Source organism: Panthera leo, chromosome B2 (genome assembly GCF_018350215.1).
Source record: "Panthera leo isolate Ple1 chromosome B2, P.leo_Ple1_pat1.1, whole genome shotgun sequence".
In the NCBI taxonomy this organism is placed as follows: Eukaryota; Metazoa; Chordata; class Mammalia; order Carnivora; family Felidae; genus Panthera; species Panthera leo.
In genome coordinates, this window is record NC_056683.1 from 30,277,172 (window position 1) to 30,293,757 (window position 16,586).

A 16,586-nucleotide genomic window follows, 5' to 3' on the forward strand; every position below is an offset into this window, starting at 1 on the left:
GCGTCTGACTTCAGCTCAGGTCATGATCTCACGGTTCGTGGGTTCAAGCCTCGCGTCGGGCTCTGCGCTAACAGTGAGGACTCTGCTTGGGATTCCCTCTCTCCCCCTCTCTTTCTCTGCCCCTCCACTGCTCGAACTTTCTCTTTCTCACAAAAATAAAAAAAATAATAAAAACAAAAGAATGTTCATATCAATATCTTTCATAGTAGCCAACAACTAGAAACAAACCAAATGTCCGTCCACAGAAGAATGAGTAAATAAATTAGAGTATATTCACACAATAGACCATGACATCATAATGAGAAACAAACAAACCAGCCACTACTGATACATGCAACCACATGGATGAATCTCACAAACATCATGTTGAGTGAAAGAAGCTAAACCCAAACCAGTACATTCTGTGTGACTTCATTTATACGATACAAAAGCAGGAACAACTAATCACTGGTGACCAGAAAGTGGTTGGTTATCTTTGGAGGGTATCACCTGGGAGGGGGCATGAGAGAACCTTCTGGGGATCTGAAAAATACGGTGGCTACATGGCTATCAGCAGATGGAAATGTTCAACAGGCTGTAAATTTAAGAGGTGTGCACCTTACTGCACCCAAGTTAAAAAGGGGAAATCTTTAACCATTTTAAAACAGAATACTGGTTCTGCAAATGCAGCTTCGAGACAAGTCCTGTGGTTGTCCCCACCTTACCCTAGCTCACCACCCTCCAGCCCCTCACCACCCTCCAAAGTCTTCCCTGTAGAGAACTTCAGAAGTTGCTACATTCCCTGATCCCAGAGTGTGTGTTTGTTTGGGGTTATACAAATCTGATCTGGGGGGGGGGCTGCCTAAGGTGGAGATAAGATAGAAGACATCCCTCCACAGTGAGAGGAGACCTCATCGTATGTGAGTACGTGACGACATCTCTGAGAAGGGGAACCATAACATTTATCTTCCAAACGAGGACACTTCTGAGAGCGAAAGGGAGATCCATGAACATTTTCACCAGGACAGCAGGCATAAACCAGAATGTCCCAGGCAAGGGGGTAGATCATGGAACTTCTTGATATAAAACCTGCCAGATGACCAGGAAAGTCCACATACTGGGACAAGTGTGAGTTGAGCTGTTTGGGACAAGGATGGGGGCATCAGAGGAGGAAATGGGCACAGAGAGTAGCCTGTAATCAACCAAGGGTGCAGAGGTGTTATATATAATCGCTCTTCAGGGAACCGGGCCTCCAGCCCACGCCCCAGCTGCTCCCCCCTCCTCTCCGAATTGACTGTCCGTCCCTTCCCTGGAACTCCTAAGCCTGACCCTGCTCCCTGCCCCTCCCAGCCCACGGTTCCCCTGACCCCACTCCCTTTCCCAGAACTCAGTCGTCTGAGCCCCCAGCCTGCGGTTCACTCCTAGGCCTCAGCCTTTCCTGCCTTCGACTGAAACAGCAGCATCTTCTAAGCCCTGGGGGCTTCCCCGGGCCCAGCCGGGGCCTAGAACCCGCCCGCCGCCTGCCACGCTGCCACTGCAGCTTCCTCTATAAAGGGACCCAGGCGTCCGGGCCCAGGGGCCCCACAGAGCAGGTGAGACTCTCCCGCCCCGTCTCCTTGGGCTGCCGGGGGGTGGACTCCCCTGGGCACTCTGCCCCTCCGCCTGCGCCCCGGCCCCCCTCCTGTACCTCCTGCCTGAGGCTGGGCCTTGGTGGGTTTGGTTTTGGTTTCTCCTCCCTCCGACTCTTCATCAGTCATTTTCTCCCTGTCTCTATCACACCTTCTCTGTTTCTGCCACGAGTCCTCTCTGTTCCCTTCCCGTGTCTCTGTTTCTCTTTCTGTCTCCCCCTGCTCACCTTGGGGTTTCCCTGACTGCATCTTGTCCCCTTCTCTTATCCGTTTTGCCCTGTCTCTCGGATGGCTGTCTCTCCGCGGGCAGGCAGGAGGCCGTCATCTGCACCTTGCCCCGCCCCACTCACTGTCTCTCTCCCCCGCAGGTTCTCCCCATGACACCACCTGGAAGGCTCTACCTCCTGCGGGTGTGCAGCGCCCCCCTCCTCCTCCTCCTTCTGGGGCTGCTGCTGGCCCTGCCGCCTGAGGCCCAGGTGAGGCAGCAGGAGAACGGGGGGCAGCAGGGGTGGCCCAGCCAATCTTTGGGCCCTAGAGCCATCCTCGTCCGTCTTCTCCCCTAGGGGCTTCCTGGTGTTGGCATCTCACCCTCAGCTGCCCGGACTACCTATCAGCACCCTCAGAAGCACTTCGCACAAGGCACCCTCAAACCTGCTGCTCATCTTATTGGTAAACACCATCTGGCCCTCCAGACACATAGTCCCCAGCTCTCCTCCTACACCCCCTCAAGGAACCAAGCACCTACCGCACCCCTCCCCCAACTTTCTCCACCTCCCAAAACAGGGGCATCCCTCTCCCATCTGTCCTCCCAACCATCCCCCCAGGAACCCAGTCCAGCACCTACTTCCTCAGGGATTAAGACTGCTGACCCCCAGCTTCTTGACCTCTCCCATCCCCTATGGCTCTTCCTAGGAGACCCCAGCACCCAGAACTCACTGCGCTGGAGAGCAAACACAGATCGTGCCTTCCTCCGCCATGGCTTCTCCTTGAGCAACAATTCCCTCCTGGTCCCCACCAGTGGCCTCTACTTTGTCTACTCTCAGGTGGTCTTCTCTGGGGAAGGCTGCTTCCCCAAGGCCACCCCAACCCCTCTCTACCTGGCCCATGAGGTCCAGCTCTTCTCCTCCCAGTACCCCTTCCACGTGCCTCTCCTCAGTGCTCAGAAGTCCGTGTGCCCAGGGCCACAGGGACCTTGGGTGCGCTCTGTGTACCAGGGAGCTGTGTTCCTGCTCACCCAGGGAGATCAGCTATCCACTCACACAGATGGCATCTCCCACCTACTCCTCAGCCCCAGTAGTGTCTTCTTTGGAGCGTTTGCTCTGTAGAAATCTCCAGAAAGAAAACTAATTGGTTTCAAGACCTTCTCCCATTTTGCCTCCGTGCTGACCACTTCAAGGGTGTCACCACACCTCTTTTGACCATTCCACGTGTCTCAAGTCTCCCTGCTCATGTTACCTGGAGCTTCCAAAGAAGGAATTCTAGGCAGCCCGGGGGACCACACCCGCCTGAACTACACCAATGCGAGGCTGAGGATTTCAAGTCTGCCTAGAAGTTCCCACCCAGAGCTCTTCATCTGTCCTGCCCATCTAAGGAAAGCCTGGCCCTGCACGTGGAGGGGGCAGACACATGGAAGAGCTTGAGTGGATGACAGGAGGCAGGGGAGGGGGGATTATTTATAAAGGGAAAAAATTAAATTATTTATTTATGGAGGATGGAGGGAAGGGAATAATAGAGGGCCATCAGAAGAGAGAGAGAGAGAGATACACCCAAGAGATGAAGAGCCAGAGAACATCAGCATAAGGATAACCCAGTGAGAGAGAAAACAAGTGAATCTGAGACACCGGGAGCTCTAGAAGGAAGCAAGAGACTCTTAAGATCCAGCCACTGCTTGACTAGACACCCCATGAGAAGACATCTGCACCTTCAATGAAGCCCAATAAACCTCTTTTCTCTGAAATGCTGTCTATGTCTGTCTGTCTGGGAGGGGAGAATTTCCCAGGTCTCTAAGGGACGGAAGGAGGACAGAGGCCCCCGAAGAGACAGGAACTGTGGGCATACAAGGAGATAAAGGGGCCTAAAGAGCTCTGGGGGAATGTGGTAGAGTCATAGAGGTGAGGCAACCAGAGATACTGCAGGGAAACCAAAGGATAAGCTGGGAAGAAAAGGGAAACATGGGGGTCCAAGGTCTGGAGGAGTGGAGGTCAGGAGGGCCACTGGCACATGCGGCCACATGTCGAGGCTCTGAGGAAAGGGGGTTACAGGAGGCCTCTAGGGAGAAGTGATCACACCAAAGGTGTTCAGGACCATGGGGGTGGACATGGGGAGCCTCTGGAAGACATGGCTTTACAAGGGCCCTGAGGAGTGGGAGAGCCCCCAAGGCTGGGGGGGGGCACCCAGGGGACACTTTAGGAGACAAGGTGATACAGAGGGGTTCTGAGGGCTAGGGCTACCTCCAGAAATCTGGAGGGAGTTGGAGTTCTTTGGGATACATGGCCCCACACAGGGGCTCTGAGGGATGGGGGCTTCATGCAAAAGTCAGGGCTTCAGGGACGCCTGGGTGGCTCAGTCAGTTAAGCGTCCAACTTCAGCTCTCGTCGTGATCTCACAGTTCGTGAGTTCGAGCCCCTCATAAGGTTCTGTGCTAACAGCTCAGAGCTTGGAGCCTGCTTCAGATGCTGTCTGTCTCTCTCTCTCTGCTCTCTCCCCACTCATACTCTGTCTCTCTGTCTCTGTCTCAAAAATAAACATTAAAATTTTTTTTGAAAAAGTCAGGGCTCCAGATTCCCTTGGAAGCCAAGAATGAAACTATCACTGCTGAGTTCCTGGTCAGAATGAAAGGAGAAGGCCTGCCCTCCTGGGGTTCGTGAATTCCCAGGGTTGCTTTCACTCCCACTGGGGCTGTCCCAGGCATGTCCCTGCTATTTACCGCCCCCTCCCCAGCCCTTTCAGAGACCCCTATTCACATCCCCAGCCTTCTCTCAAGCTCCCTTCTCTCAAGCTTCTTTTTCCCCCAGGGACCCAAACACATGTCTCAGGACCCAACACAACTTTCCCCCCTAAAACACCCCCCCCCCCGCCAGGTTTCTCCCCACCAAGGACTCTGCTTTCTGAAGTCCTTCCCCTTTCTAGCTCTACACCAACCTAAGTCCTGTCTGGAAATCAGAGGGAAACAGGCCATGGACATGATCCTCAAGAAAAAAAAAAAAATGGAGGTAATTGGGGGCAGTGGGAAACTGGGGTCCAGCCTCCAGGGTCCTACGTACGCACCAAGCCTCCCTCAGAATCCGAGTGGGGCGGATAGGAAGTATCCTTGATGCCTGGGTGTCCCCAACTTTCCAAACCCCCACCCCCGCGATGGAGAAGAAACCGAGACAGAAGGTGTAGGGCCCACTACCGCTTCCTCCAGATGAGCTCATGGGTTTCTCCACCAAGGAAGTTTTCCGCTGGTTGAATGAGAGCTTTCCCCGCCCTCCTCTTGCCCTGTGGGTATATAAATGCAGCTGTCTGCACACCCAGTCAGCAGAAGCTTCCTCAGCGAAGACACCAGGGGACCAGCCAGGAGAGAGACAGAAGCAACTCCAGACCCCCCGGAAATAACATCTCAGACGACACACCCCCAGACAAGCAGCCAGGCGATTCTCTCCCTCTCACACACGCTGCCTTAGGGCTCTACCATCACCCAGCTGGACTTGAGCCCCCTGGGAAGAACGCCATGAGCACTGAAAGCATGATCCGGGACGTGGAGCTGGCCGAGGAGGCACTCCCCAAGAAGGCAGGGGGCCCCCAGGGCTCCAGAAGGTGCTTGTGCCTCAGCCTCTTCTCCTTCCTCCTCGTCGCAGGAGCCACCACACTCTTCTGCCTGCTGCACTTTGGAGTGATCGGCCCCCAGAGGGAAGAGGTGAGTGCCACACCAGACTTGGCTCATTCTCCTACCCAGAGAGAAATGGGAGAGCAGGAGGGCAAGAAATGGGGTGGGGGAAGGAGGTGTGCTGATGGGGATGGGTGAGAGAAAAAACGTGCAGAAAGACGGGGAGGCAGAAAGAGATGTGGAGAGCGATGAAGAGAGAAGGGACGGAGCACACCAAAGGTGCTCTCTAAGCACTTCTTGAATGAATGAATGAGCACACACATAGACAGACAGAGAGAGACAGAGAGACAGAGAGAGAGAGAGAGAGATGTGTGGAGAGATGTGGGGTGTAGGTTGAGAGATGGGAATAAAGTTGCGAGACACAATGATGTGGGCGATATGAGAGAGACAAGGAAAGAGGTGAAGAAAGAGATAAGGAAAGATGAAGGTAGGGTGTCTGTCACGTGGAAGACAGTGAAAGTGCTGTTGAATGAATGAATGGATGAATCAATTGATGAACGGAGAGAGAGAACCAGAGTATGAGCTGCATAAACAACCTAGCTGTTTCTCGTTTAGGGGTAACTTGTTCTAATGCTAAACCTCCTCCTTCTCCCCAACAGCTCCCACATGGCCTGCAACTAATCAACCCTCTGCCCCAGACACTCAGTAAGTGTCTCCAAAGCTTCTCTCCTGGTTCTGGGCTTGGGTGAGGGAGGGGGTTAGTCCTGGGATAGCAGCAGTGGGGGAAATTCAGAGTTTTGGTTTGAGGGGAGGAGGAATGGAAGTCAAAGTGGGATATTTTCCAGGAAGCGTAAGGGTCTCACCTTTTTCTTTCCTCTTTCCTCCTCAGGATCATCTTCTCGAACTCCGAGTGACAAGCCAGTAGCCCATGTAGTAGGTAAGACTTCTGAGGCTGTAGCTGGAGGATGGCAAAGCGGGTGGGATATAGAGGGCTAGGATTTGGGGGCTGAGCCCAGGCTGAAGGTAGACAGGCCTTGGAGATGATATGAGAAGGATTCACTGAGCTCAAGGAGAGAGTGAAAGAAGAGCACAGGCCTTGAGGGGGACACTCAGAACCTCATGGCCACATGAGACGTGGGAGGACAGACAGAGGGGACAGGAACCGGATGTGGGGGGGGGTGGGCAGAACCTGAGGGCCAGGATGTGGAGAGTGGAACTGACAGGGTCACACTGACTTACCCCTCCCTCCTTCTCTCCTTCCCTCCAGCAAACCCCGAAGCTGAAGGGCAACTCCAGTGGCTGAGCCGGCGTGCCAATGCCCTCCTGGCCAATGGCGTGGAGCTGACAGACAACCAGCTGAAGGTGCCCTCAGACGGGCTGTACCTCATCTACTCCCAGGTCCTCTTCACGGGCCAAGGATGTCCTTCCACACATGTGCTCCTCACCCACACCATCAGCCGCTTTGCCGTTTCCTACCAGACCAAGGTCAACCTCCTCTCTGCCATCAAGAGCCCTTGCCAGAGGGAGACCCCAGAGGGGGCTGAGGCCAAGCCCTGGTATGAGCCCATCTACCTGGGAGGGGTCTTCCAACTGGAGAAGGGTGATCGACTCAGCGCTGAGATCAATCTGCCTGACTATCTTGACTTTGCCGAGTCTGGGCAAGTCTACTTTGGAATCATTGCCCTGTGAGGGGGCCGGACATCCATCCTTGCCCACCTCAACTCCTTTGTTATCTGCTCCTTCTGACCCCCTCATCCCCTTCTGGCTTAGAAAGAGAATTAGGGGCTCAGGGCTGGGCCCCAAGCTTAGAACTTTAAATAACAACACTTAGAAACCTAAGATCCAGGGACCTGGACTTTGGAGCATTGGCCACCAGCAAGAATTCAAACTGGGGCTTCCAGCATTCACTGGAGATCTCAGGTTTGGATCCCTCAACACAACCTGGGACACCTGGAATTCGGGGGTCAGGGAACCTTTCTGGCCAGACACTTCAGCACATCCCTTAAGAAGATCTCACCTATAACTTGACATGAGTGGACCTCAGGCCCCCCTTTCTTCAGATGTTTCCAGACTCTTCCGTGAGATGGAAAGCCCAGCCCCTCCCTCACAGGGCCAGCTCCCTCTATTTATGTTTGCACTAGTGATTATTTATTATTTATTTATTATTTATTTATTTACTGATGAATATATTTATTTGGGAGGTTGGGGTGTCCTAGGAGACCAAATGAAGGGGCTGCCTTGACTCGGACATGTTTTCTGTGAAAACGGAGCTGAACTCTAGGCTCTTCCCTCCTGGCCTCCTGGCCTCTGTGCCTCCTTTTGCTTATATATTTTTAAAAATATTTATCTGATCAAGTTGTCTAATTAATGCTGATTTGGTGACTGACTGTCGCTACATCGCTGAACCTCTGCTCCCCAGGGGAGTTATGTCTGTAACCGCCCTACTGTTCAGTGGCGAGAAATAAAATGTACCTAGAAAAGACACATGGTCTCTTTGTTGGCATTAATTCTGCGGCTGCTTCTCCTTGGGGGTGGGGAGCCACTCCCTGAAGTCCCCTCTCTCTCTCTCTCTACATGGCTTAAGATCCCTGAACCCATAAAATAAATGCGAATAAAAGTTAAAAAAAAAAAAAAAGATCCCTGAACCCAGTCCCCACTCCTTAGACTACTGGGACTCAGGAGACCCTACATAGAACAAAGCCAAGCCACAAATGCCCCTCCTCCAGGAAACTGGAGCCTGAACCTAATTACCTCTCCCTCAGGGCATGGGAATTTCCAACTCTGGCAATTCCACCGGGGAAGTCCTACTCCTTAAGTGTTCAGGTGAGATTTCCGGCTGTTGCAGCCAGCAAGAGAGCCTGGGAAGGGCTCCATTCTCAGGTGCCTGAATCACAGCCAAAGGACTTTCAGACCTTCAGGCATCAGGGCTCCAAATCTGCCTGATCCTGGGCTCCCCCAGCAGCCCTAACTGTGCAACCTGACCCAGTTGCTAAGCCTCATCTACCCAATGAAGATTCTGCATGTGGGGCCACGAGAGAATAGAGGACCTAAGATACGTGAGAGCACCTAGCGTAGCACGTGGCATAGTAAGTGCTCAGTGAATTCTGACTTTCTTCCTTCATCCAGCCCCCAGCTGTTCTCTCTGCTTCTGTCTCTCAGTGGGTGGACTTGAAGAGACGAAGGAGGGGCGCCTGGGTGGCTCAGTCGGTTGAGAATCCGACTTCAGCTCAGGTCATGATCTCACACTTCGTGAGTTCGAGCCCCGCGTCCGGCTCTGTGCTGACAGCTCAGAGCCTGGAGCCCGCTTCAGATTCTGTGTCTCCCCCTCTCTCTGCCCCTCCCCTGCTCATGCTCGGTCTCTCTCTGTCTCAAAAATAAATAAAAACATTTAAAAAAATTAAAAAAAAAAGAAGAGACGAAGGAAAATTTAAAAAGAGGAATAAGGTGCAGGTGAAGGACTCACGTGCAAACTCTCACAGATTTTCTTGGTGAATGATGAGGGGAGGGACATGAGGTGAGTGAGCTGAAAAGAGAAAAAAAGCACTCTCTGTCCCCAGGAAGACTCTTCTGGACACAGAGTCAAAGACAAATATGGAGTCAGAAATGAAGACCCAGGGAGTGGGAGTCCCCACTGGGTTCAGAAGTTGGCCCTTCCTTCCTGCCAGGGCTGCCAGGCAGGGGGAAACCGTGTGGTCTGCCGCAGTGGGATAACCCACTGGGGTGACCTAGTTAGGGCCTTGCGTCCCTCTCTGCCTCCTCCAGCCTGGAGCTGAAAGTGTGTCATGGGGTGATGGGGCTGTTGTTACTCACCCCGGGGCCCCAATACTTGCCCGTGCATGGAAAGCACAGCTGAAGTACGAACAAGGGGTGAGGACTTTCCATCTCACCCTGGACAGGGCCAGGTGGCCAACAGAGTTTCCTCCTCCAGTTCTCCCTGGTGTCCTCAGGTACCCTCCCCGCCCCAGCTCTCTCTTTCAGTCTCCTCCCTTCACCCCCCAGAGCTGTGTTTTTCCTTGAAGGTAGTGGCTAAAGGGGCCTTCAGGCAACCAGGCAGGCAGCAGGGGAGAAGTGCTAGGCCCTCAGGGATCATTCCTCACTCTGTGCTCCCTCTTCCAGAGCAATGCTTGCCTTCCCCTGTAATGACCCCTGTCACTGATAGAAGGGACCCAAGAGAAAATGCAGTGTGGAGTCTGCTGAGGACTATGTGGCTCTGAGAATAAGGATGGTTGGAGATGCTTTGCAGTTTGAGATCCCCTTCTTCCACCTTCCAAATGGGCTAAGGTTGGGACAAGTGCATTCGGAGGAAGGAGGTGGGTGGGAACGCCACAGATGGCCTTCTCAGAGAGTAGAGGCCACAGGAATTGATTTGATTGTTTCAAGCAACCAGAAAAAGAATATTTTACCAACACTTCTTACCAACCCTGAATTAAGACATACTAGCATCTCAGCATCTGTATTTGGCAACACTAAAGGTTTACATTCTTTATTTTCTTCAGGCTCGAAATCAGTTTTCAAACAGTCTCCTACATTTTTCCCACTGCCACGGGGTCCCTGGAGGCCGGGTCCCCAATATCTGGGCTGGGTCACACATTCCAGCCATGCAGTCGCTTTCCCCGGGGCCGCAGGCGGCCCTCACCCCACCATCACAGCCCCAAAGAAGGTCTTCCCTCTCCTGTAGTCCACCATATCGGGGTGACTGATATTGACGTACACTCTCTCGCCCCTCCGGAGCTGTACCAGGCCCCCGAAGCCCACACTCGTGTACCAGAGAGGCCCGTACTCGTGCGTCCGGGACGGGTCCAAGACCGGGGTCACGGTCTCTGCGCCCTCCAGCAGCAGCTCGGGAGTCCCCGGTCCATACGCGCCCCCGGTCCGGTACAGCCGGCTGCGCAGCGTGACCGAGTGGTCGAGGGGGCCCCCGCCGGCAGGGGGCGCCCGACCCCGGTAGCCGACGTGACAGTAGAGGTAATAGAGGCCGTCCTGTGGGAGCGCCAGTCCCTCGGCGCCGGAGAACTGCGTCCCGCTCCTCAAAAACGCCTCTTCTTTCTTGGCCTCCCAGCCTAGCCCCTGCCCCTTCGTCCAAGCACCTGCGGAGAAACGGGCCTGTCGGCTCTCGGGAACCCCATCCCGGAGGAATGATCTAGGCCCAGGACTTCTGGGAGGGTGAGCATGAAGGAGAATGGGGACTTTTAACCCCCTGCAGGGACTTTCAACCTCCCCACCCCCCGCCCGAGCCGGGAGTGGGGGATGGTGGGGGGCGAAGACCGTGGCGCCACCCCTGCAATGATTATGACTAAGGGGATTAATAGCACCAGATTGTGGGGTACGGGGCGCTGTGGTGGGGAGATCCAGGCCGGGTTTTGCCTGCTCCAGGAGGGAAGCAAGAAGCGAATAGGGAGAAGGTGGGCCCTTTAGGGACAAGCGGTGGTGAAGCAGGTCGGAAACACAGCCCCGCAATAACGGAGCAAAGGGATTCGGGCGGGCAGAACTGCACCTTTGACTATCTATGAGAACCTTACCTATGACTATCTATGAGATCCTTACCTATGAGGTGGGCAGCTGGGAGCCTGGAGCTGAAATCTGTTCCTGCCTCTTCCTCTGGCAGCACCTGTGTCCCTGGAAGGGGCGAAGAGTCCACGATTGGGGGCCAGGGTGGCCATCCATGCATGGTCCCCCTGAGAGGACCGAGCGCCAGGGCCCAAGGATGGGGCACCTGGATTCCGGGAGGAAAAGCTCTTCTGGGGATGCAGATGAATGGGAGCTGGGCATCCCTGAAGGGCTGGAGCAGGGGAGGGGGTGATGGTCTGCTCTTACCCAATCGCTGCTGGGCCTGGGCCTGTGCCTCCGGGTCAGCCGTCCCTGTTACCTGGGTGGGTGGGGTCACAGTGCCCAGAGTTCAGTTTTAGCTGATGCCAACCCCACCCCTCCCAACATAAACCCAAGCTCCAGGCCTTAGGGTTTTTCCTACCAGTCCCATCCCCAACATACATCTATCTCCCTGGAAGGGACAACAAGCAGAACATATGTACTTGGGCAGAGACAGAGGCCTGAGTATGTTTTGGGAAGAAGAGAACAGCCAGCCAGACAGCAAGGAAGGAGCTTGGAGATATCAGAACACAACAGCATCACAGGATCTTGGAAAAAGGGCCAGCAAAGAGACAGACAAGGCATCCCCACCGAGGACAGCCAGGCCAACTGAGCAGGATGGGGCAAGAGGCCCCCCAGGCATAGCCAGAGGTAAGTGAGCCTCAGCCACATACAGCCCTCCTAGGGCTGGTTGCAGCTACTCACCTGTCCTCCCTGCTCTTGGGGCACCAAGGCCAGCACAGCCAGGACAGTGATAGGCACAGCCAGCAGCAGGGTCACCAGGGAGGTGGCTCCTGCCACAGCCAGCAGGAGGCAGCCCTTCCCCTGGGGCCTCCTACCCCGGCCCTCTAGCCCCAGTGCCCCCATGGAGACTGAGCCAGGGCCAGGGCAGGGGGGCTTTCATACCTCAGGGGTGGGGCCACCCCCTCCCCATAGACCCACACACCTGGCTGGGACTTTCCGCACACCCCTGCTCCCCTCACCCAGCTTCCTGTTTACCCAGAGCTGGGGTGGGGCAGCTGGATGCCCGGGTTCTCTGAACTGGGGAAGGAGTTGGGGTGAAGAGACAGGCTTGCAGGTTAGAGCTGGAGGGGGCCTTAGAGATCATCTGGTTCAGTAGGGAGGGAAACTGAGGCCCAGGGAGGGAAGGCAGCTTACAGAAAGTCAGGCAACAAAGCTGCAATGAGAACACAGAAGTCCAGATTTCCAGGACAGTCTGCATTCTTCTACACCCCGGCGGTGGGTGCTGGAGGAAGGACTGTGTCCATGTCCTTGAGAACTTGAGGGATGGATGGCTGTGTTCCTGAGAAGAACTTATGCCCACACTGGACCAACCTCCTCCTTCCATTCCCTTGCTCACCCCTAACCCCAAGAGCCTGGTGAGCAGCAGAGTTCAGCCCGTCCACAGAAATAGCAGCTGAAAGGGGCCTCAGCCTCACCACTGACTATCATCTCGCTGAGGAGGGATGGAAATGAGCATCACCTCCCTTGCTACACAGAGTGTAGACAGGAGAGCGGTGAGGCATAGCCCCACCTCAAAGAGCCTTGCTGTCTAGCATGAGCCCCATCCATTCAGTAGGTGAGACTAAATGTTTATGAATAAATGAAGAAAGGACAAATGAATGAATGAGTGAGCAAAACAAAGCAGCAAGGATCCAACAAATGGTATGGTAGACAGTACAGTGGGAGTTACAGGGAGGAAGGACCAGGTCCAAGGAAGTTGGAAGTGGTCCTAGATCATCGCCCCATCTCTGTCATTAAGTAATAATAATAATAATAATAATGCTATCATACAAGTAGCAGTTAGCATATGGTTGCCACTGACCTACACACTTTATACACAGAAATTCTTTTAATCCTGACACAAACCTTAAGAAACTGAGGCACAGAGAGGTTAAGGAACTTCTAGAAGGCCACACGGTAGTGGCAGAGTCAGGATTTGAACCCAGGCTGTCTGCCTCCAGAGCCCTGACCACAAGACAGTTTAAAAGCTGAGTGCTGACTTCAGATTTGTGCATTTTAGTGTATGTAAATCTTGCCTTCCTCAGCCCCCCAAAAAAGAAACGGGGAAACAAAAGCTTGACTCAAGTCAACGATAAGCATGGTAAAAAGGTTTAGAGGCAGGGGTGCCTGGGTGGCTCAGTTGATTGAGCGTCTGACTTTGGCTCAGGTCATGGTCTCACGGTTCATGAGTTCAGCCCTGCATCAGGCTCTCTGCTGTCAACGCAGGGAGCCTGCTTCAGATCCTCTGTCACCTTCTCTCTGCCCCTCCCCTGCTTGCACAACGCGCGCTCACTCTCTTTCAAAAATAAATAAACGTTTAAAAATTAGTTAACTTTTAAAAAGGTTTAGAGGTAAAATGTACTGATGTTTGCAACTTTGAAAGGTATCAAAAAATGAGATAGATAGGTATGTAATAAAGCACTATAGAAAATGTCAGTTTTAGAGTCTACGTGGTAGGGATATGTTCACTATAAAATTGTCTCAATTTTGTTCTGTTTGAGCATTTTAATAATAATAAAATGTGTTAAAATTTTTTCAAAAACAACCCTAAATACTGCCCACCATCCAGCATGGGGAACCTTGTGGGGGGGAGGGGGAAGGGGAAGAAATGCCAGGAAGTTTCTGAATTTGAAGAAGGAAATGCAAATGCATGTGGACCCAAGCATCAGATATCCTCCTTTTCCTCTTGCCTCCACATGAGGTCCCCAGTCTTCACCCTCCTCAAGAACTGGGTGTGCAGTCCTCCAGCACCCATCTCCCTCTCCATCTCAGTACCACTAAGAGGCCTTCATCCAGGTCTCTGTCCAGAAATTTTTGGATCACTGCCCTTATTTTTGTGCTCAACTGCAGAATGTTGCCTCCTACAAGAAGTCCACCTAGATTGTCCACACTTCCTTTCCCAACACCGACTCACCATCAGTTTTCTGTCCTAGACTATCAGCAGTACTCATGTACATCTAGTCTCTCGTCTGTCTACTGGTCTGTCTACCAGCAGGCCGCAGACTCTGGACAAGCCAGGAGAGAGCAGGAACCCTGGGGAGCAGGGGGGGGGGGGGGGGGGGGGAGGGGGAGGGGAGGCAGTCACACCCCACAGTGAGGTGAAGCTGAGGGAAGAGAGTATGGCTTTGAGGTTCCCGGGGCCCTGGAGTCATCTGCTGTCCAGCCTCTGCCTCTGCTCCCTAAAGAATTTAATACAATCCACTTCTGCCCCCACTTCTCTTCGTGGCTACCTCAGGCTCTCTCCTCTCCACCTGTGTTTCTGCTCCCCAATCCAACCACATGCACACCCCCAGCATTCTTCTTGAACCCAGCAGGGTCCCAGTTTCTAGACCCTGGTCAGTGCAGCTGGCTCTGGTGTGAAGTCAGCTACCCCCTCTTTGTCCTCAAACAGGAACCAGTGGTTACGGGGCAGGAAGTGCCTGAGGGGAAGTTATGGGGCCCAGACACTCCTCCATGCCCTACTTCAGCCCTAGCAGTATCTGCCCATGGGAAGTGGCTCTCCACCCGAATTGGGCCCTGCTCTCCTGAGTGGCTCTGGGGCTGGGGGAGCGGCCCCAACTGCCAGGTAGTCCTGGACACCACCCTCCCTGTTTTTCACGGGTCCACACGCACACTCAAAACCGTGTTTCCTCCTCCTCCAACAGCCACTCACCAGAACCTAAAACCATCCCGTGCTGGAGAGGCCCCTATGAACTACCCGGTCAGCCGAGGGCAGAGGAATAGGGGTATATGCTGGGGCTGACACAGCTGGCTTTGAACCCCAGCTCTGCCACTTCTGGGCTGGACCTCCTTGTAAGTAAGAGTCTGAACTCAAGCCTGAGGTTCCCCACCAGGGAAACAGGCACCGTAGTACCCTACGTTGTGGGGATTCGCAGTGACAAATGGAAAGTGCCCGGTTCAGGGTTGGCACATAAGTGGGGCTCCTCAGCCCTGGAACAATTGTAACAGAGGGCCCCGCACTTCACAGATGAGGAACTTGAGGCACGTGACTCTCCCTGGGCCATTTAGCCTAGCACAGCAGGGACCAGGTTTCCTGACTTCCAGGCCAGTCTTCAGTGCTCTACCTAATGGCAGCTTATAAGGAATGGAAAGAGGGTAAGGTAGCCCTCTGCACAGGGGAGGGTTGTGGGTAAACAGCAGTGTGTGCGTTCATGAGTAGGTGGTCAGAGGACACTCGGTCCAGGTGGGCAGGGGACCTCATGGGGAGGCCCAGAGACGGCACAGATGGCAGTGGGAAGCCTCTGAGGGGCCGGTGGTCATGGGTGTGGGTGAGGTAACAGGTGAGAGGTGGGCACCTCTGGTAGGAGGTGAGATAAACCAGATCCGGGATGAAGAATCTGAGTCTGCTTTTCTGCCTCTAACGCTGTTGGATAGGGAAGCTGAGATACCCTCTGCCAACCAGGAGGATGGGGGAAGCTGAAGGGAGAAATGGGTCCCTGATACCTACCCCTTCTCGCCGCAGGTATATGCCTTTACCTATTTGGCAGCAGCCTGGGGCTGGGGGGGCTCCTGCTCCTGGCTGTGGTCGTTCTGTCTGCCTGTCTGTGTCGGCTCCATCGGAAAGGTGAGCCCCAGCCTCACCTCCCTCATTGGCCCACCACAATGCCCCGTGTTGCCCCCACGCACCCCCTCTCCCGCTGCTTTCCCAGAAGGCCCCGTCAATTCCCACACACCCTGGGAGAGGAGGGTGGGAGAGAGGGGAGGACGGTGTCCAAAGAGAGAGGCAGGCGGGCGTTTGGTTTGGGCCATGGGAACCACAGAGATGTCAGCAAGTGAGGCAACACCGCTGGGGTTGGGAGAGTGATGGGGGAGGGGGGGCCCTGCTGAGTTTCTTCTTTTCTTCCAGTGAGGAGGCTGGAGAGGAGCTGGGTGAGTCCGGGGCCGGGGGAGTGGGTGATGGGGACGAGCAGGCTGAGGGCTGAGAAGGGAGAGCAAGAGAAGAGAGGGAACACAGGGGCACAAGAGAGCCAGAGACGCAGAGAAAAAAAGGGGGAGAAAAAGAGAAATAAGGATGAGAAGAAAAGCAGAGAGAAAGGGTATAGAGAAAGGAAAAGGTAATAAGAAAGGAGAAAGAGTGTGGAAGCAGTGAGAGAGACAGAGTGAGAGAGAAAATCAGATGGAGAAAGAGAGAGATGCAGGGGGAGGGAAAAAGAGAGAATAATGACAACAGAGACGCAGGGAGGAAGGCAATGAGAGAAATGAGCAGGAGTTTAGGCTGGCAGAGACAGAGGGCAGGGGGCACTGAGGAGGCAATGAGGTACAGCAGGGTGGGCAGCAGCACAAGGAAGGACCCAGGGGAGGGGGCTCCTCCGGTGACCTCCCAGCAGCACCTTCTACCCCCGCCCCAGGCCCAGCTCTCAGAGCAAGAGCTCCACTACGCATCTCTGCTGTCCGTGCCTTGCCGTGAGGGGCCTGGCCTCAGCCAAAGGGAAGGCTCCAAGGAGGACCCCAGCAGTGACTATGCCTGCATTGCCAAGAACTAATCCACCTGAGCTCCCCCAAACGCCTTCCCCCAACCCAGGACTGTGGCCCACCCAGTAAAGACCGTGGTCTCACCACCTTCTGTGCCTTGGGGTTCTCAG

General features: G+C 54.3%; 4 protein-coding genes across 13 annotated transcripts; 3 read left to right on the plus strand and 1 right to left on the minus strand.

The window, feature by feature from the left end:
* The first annotated feature begins 182 nt into the window (after positions 1-182).
* On the plus strand, positions 183-3,289 carry LTA (lymphotoxin alpha). Of its 2 annotated transcripts, XM_042937256.1 has the most exons (5): positions 183-464; positions 1,405-1,571; positions 1,976-2,083; positions 2,171-2,276; positions 2,520-3,289. In XM_042937256.1, the coding sequence occupies exons 3-5, from the start codon at positions 1,985-1,987 to the stop codon at positions 2,930-2,932; spliced, it is 618 nt and encodes a 205-aa protein (XP_042793190.1). In that variant the 5' UTR covers positions 183-464; positions 1,405-1,571; positions 1,976-1,984; the 3' UTR covers positions 2,933-3,289. The 2 variants fall into 2 exon arrangements, with proteins under 2 accessions (XP_042793190.1, XP_042793191.1); XM_042937257.1 differs by lacking the exon at positions 183-464 and having other exon boundaries at positions 1,330-1,571.
* A 2,030-nt stretch (positions 3,290-5,319) lies between these two features.
* On the plus strand, positions 5,320-7,835 carry TNF (tumor necrosis factor). The gene is made up of 4 exons (XM_042938229.1): positions 5,320-5,505; positions 6,075-6,120; positions 6,305-6,352; positions 6,683-7,835. The coding sequence occupies exons 1-4, from the start codon at positions 5,320-5,322 to the stop codon at positions 7,102-7,104; spliced, it is 702 nt and encodes a 233-aa protein (XP_042794163.1). The 3' UTR covers positions 7,105-7,835.
* A 2,032-nt stretch (positions 7,836-9,867) lies between these two features.
* Positions 9,868-12,314, minus strand: LTB (lymphotoxin beta). Of its 2 annotated transcripts, XM_042938227.1 has the most exons (4): positions 11,707-12,308; positions 11,230-11,281; positions 10,960-11,031; positions 9,868-10,502 (listed from the first exon to the last, which is right to left on the minus strand). In XM_042938227.1, the coding sequence occupies exons 1-4, from the start codon at positions 11,866-11,868 to the stop codon at positions 10,048-10,050; spliced, it is 741 nt and encodes a 246-aa protein (XP_042794161.1). In that variant the 5' UTR covers positions 11,869-12,308; the 3' UTR covers positions 9,868-10,047. The 2 variants fall into 2 exon arrangements, with proteins under 2 accessions (XP_042794161.1, XP_042794162.1); XM_042938228.1 differs by lacking the exons at positions 9,868-10,502; positions 11,230-11,281 and having other exon boundaries at positions 11,707-12,314.
* LST1 (leukocyte specific transcript 1) lies at positions 10,409-16,562 on the plus strand. Of its 8 annotated transcripts, none has more exons than XM_042938235.1 (6): positions 11,564-11,652; positions 14,649-14,796; positions 14,972-15,099; positions 15,467-15,568; positions 15,851-15,873; positions 16,332-16,562. In XM_042938235.1, the coding sequence occupies exons 3-6, from the start codon at positions 15,072-15,074 to the stop codon at positions 16,485-16,487; spliced, it is 309 nt and encodes a 102-aa protein (XP_042794169.1). In that variant the 5' UTR covers positions 11,564-11,652; positions 14,649-14,796; positions 14,972-15,071; the 3' UTR covers positions 16,488-16,562. The 8 variants fall into 8 exon arrangements, with proteins under 8 accessions (XP_042794164.1, XP_042794168.1, XP_042794166.1 ...); XM_042938238.1 differs by having other exon boundaries at positions 16,353-16,562; XM_042938230.1 differs by lacking the exons at positions 14,649-14,796; positions 14,972-15,099 and adding an exon at positions 10,409-10,578 and having other exon boundaries at positions 11,021-11,652.
* The last annotated feature ends 24 nt before the right edge of the window (positions 16,563-16,586 follow it).

Excerpts from the sequence above, each read along its gene's own strand:
- LTA (XM_042937256.1), top strand. The coding sequence starts at position 1,985 with ATGACACCACCTGGAAGGCTCTACCTCCTGCGGGTGTGCAGCGCCCCC. Across the intron at positions 2,084-2,170 it reads CCCTGCCGCCTGAGGCCCAG|GGGCTTCCTGGTGTTGGCAT; the intron begins GTGAGGCAGCAG and ends CTTCTCCCCTAG. Across the intron at positions 2,277-2,519 it reads ACCTGCTGCTCATCTTATTG|GAGACCCCAGCACCCAGAAC; the intron begins GTAAACACCATC and ends GGCTCTTCCTAG.
- TNF (XM_042938229.1), top strand. The coding sequence starts at position 5,320 with ATGAGCACTGAAAGCATGATCCGGGACGTGGAGCTGGCCGAGGAGGCA. Across the intron at positions 5,506-6,074 it reads TCGGCCCCCAGAGGGAAGAG|CTCCCACATGGCCTGCAACT; the intron begins GTGAGTGCCACA and ends TCTCCCCAACAG. Across the intron at positions 6,353-6,682 it reads GCCAGTAGCCCATGTAGTAG|CAAACCCCGAAGCTGAAGGG; the intron begins GTAAGACTTCTG and ends CCTTCCCTCCAG.
- LST1 (XM_042938230.1), top strand. The coding sequence starts at position 11,439 with ATGTACTTGGGCAGAGACAGAGGCCTGAGTATGTTTTGGGAAGAAGAG. Across the intron at positions 11,653-15,466 it reads CCCCCCAGGCATAGCCAGAG|GTATATGCCTTTACCTATTT; the intron begins GTAAGTGAGCCT and ends TTCTCGCCGCAG. Across the intron at positions 15,874-16,331 it reads GGAGGCTGGAGAGGAGCTGG|CACCTTCTACCCCCGCCCCA; the intron begins GTGAGTCCGGGG and ends ACCTCCCAGCAG.
- LTB (XM_042938227.1), bottom strand. The coding sequence starts at position 11,868 with ATGGGGGCACTGGGGCTAGAGGGCCGGGGTAGGAGGCCCCAGGGGAAG. Across the intron at positions 11,032-11,229 it reads CCAGGCCCAGCAGCGATTGG|GGACACAGGTGCTGCCAGAG; the intron begins GTAAGAGCAGAC and ends CGCCCCTTCCAG. Across the intron at positions 10,503-10,959 it reads CCCAGCTGCCCACCTCATAG|GTGCTTGGACGAAGGGGCAG; the intron begins GTAAGGATCTCA and ends GTTTCTCCGCAG.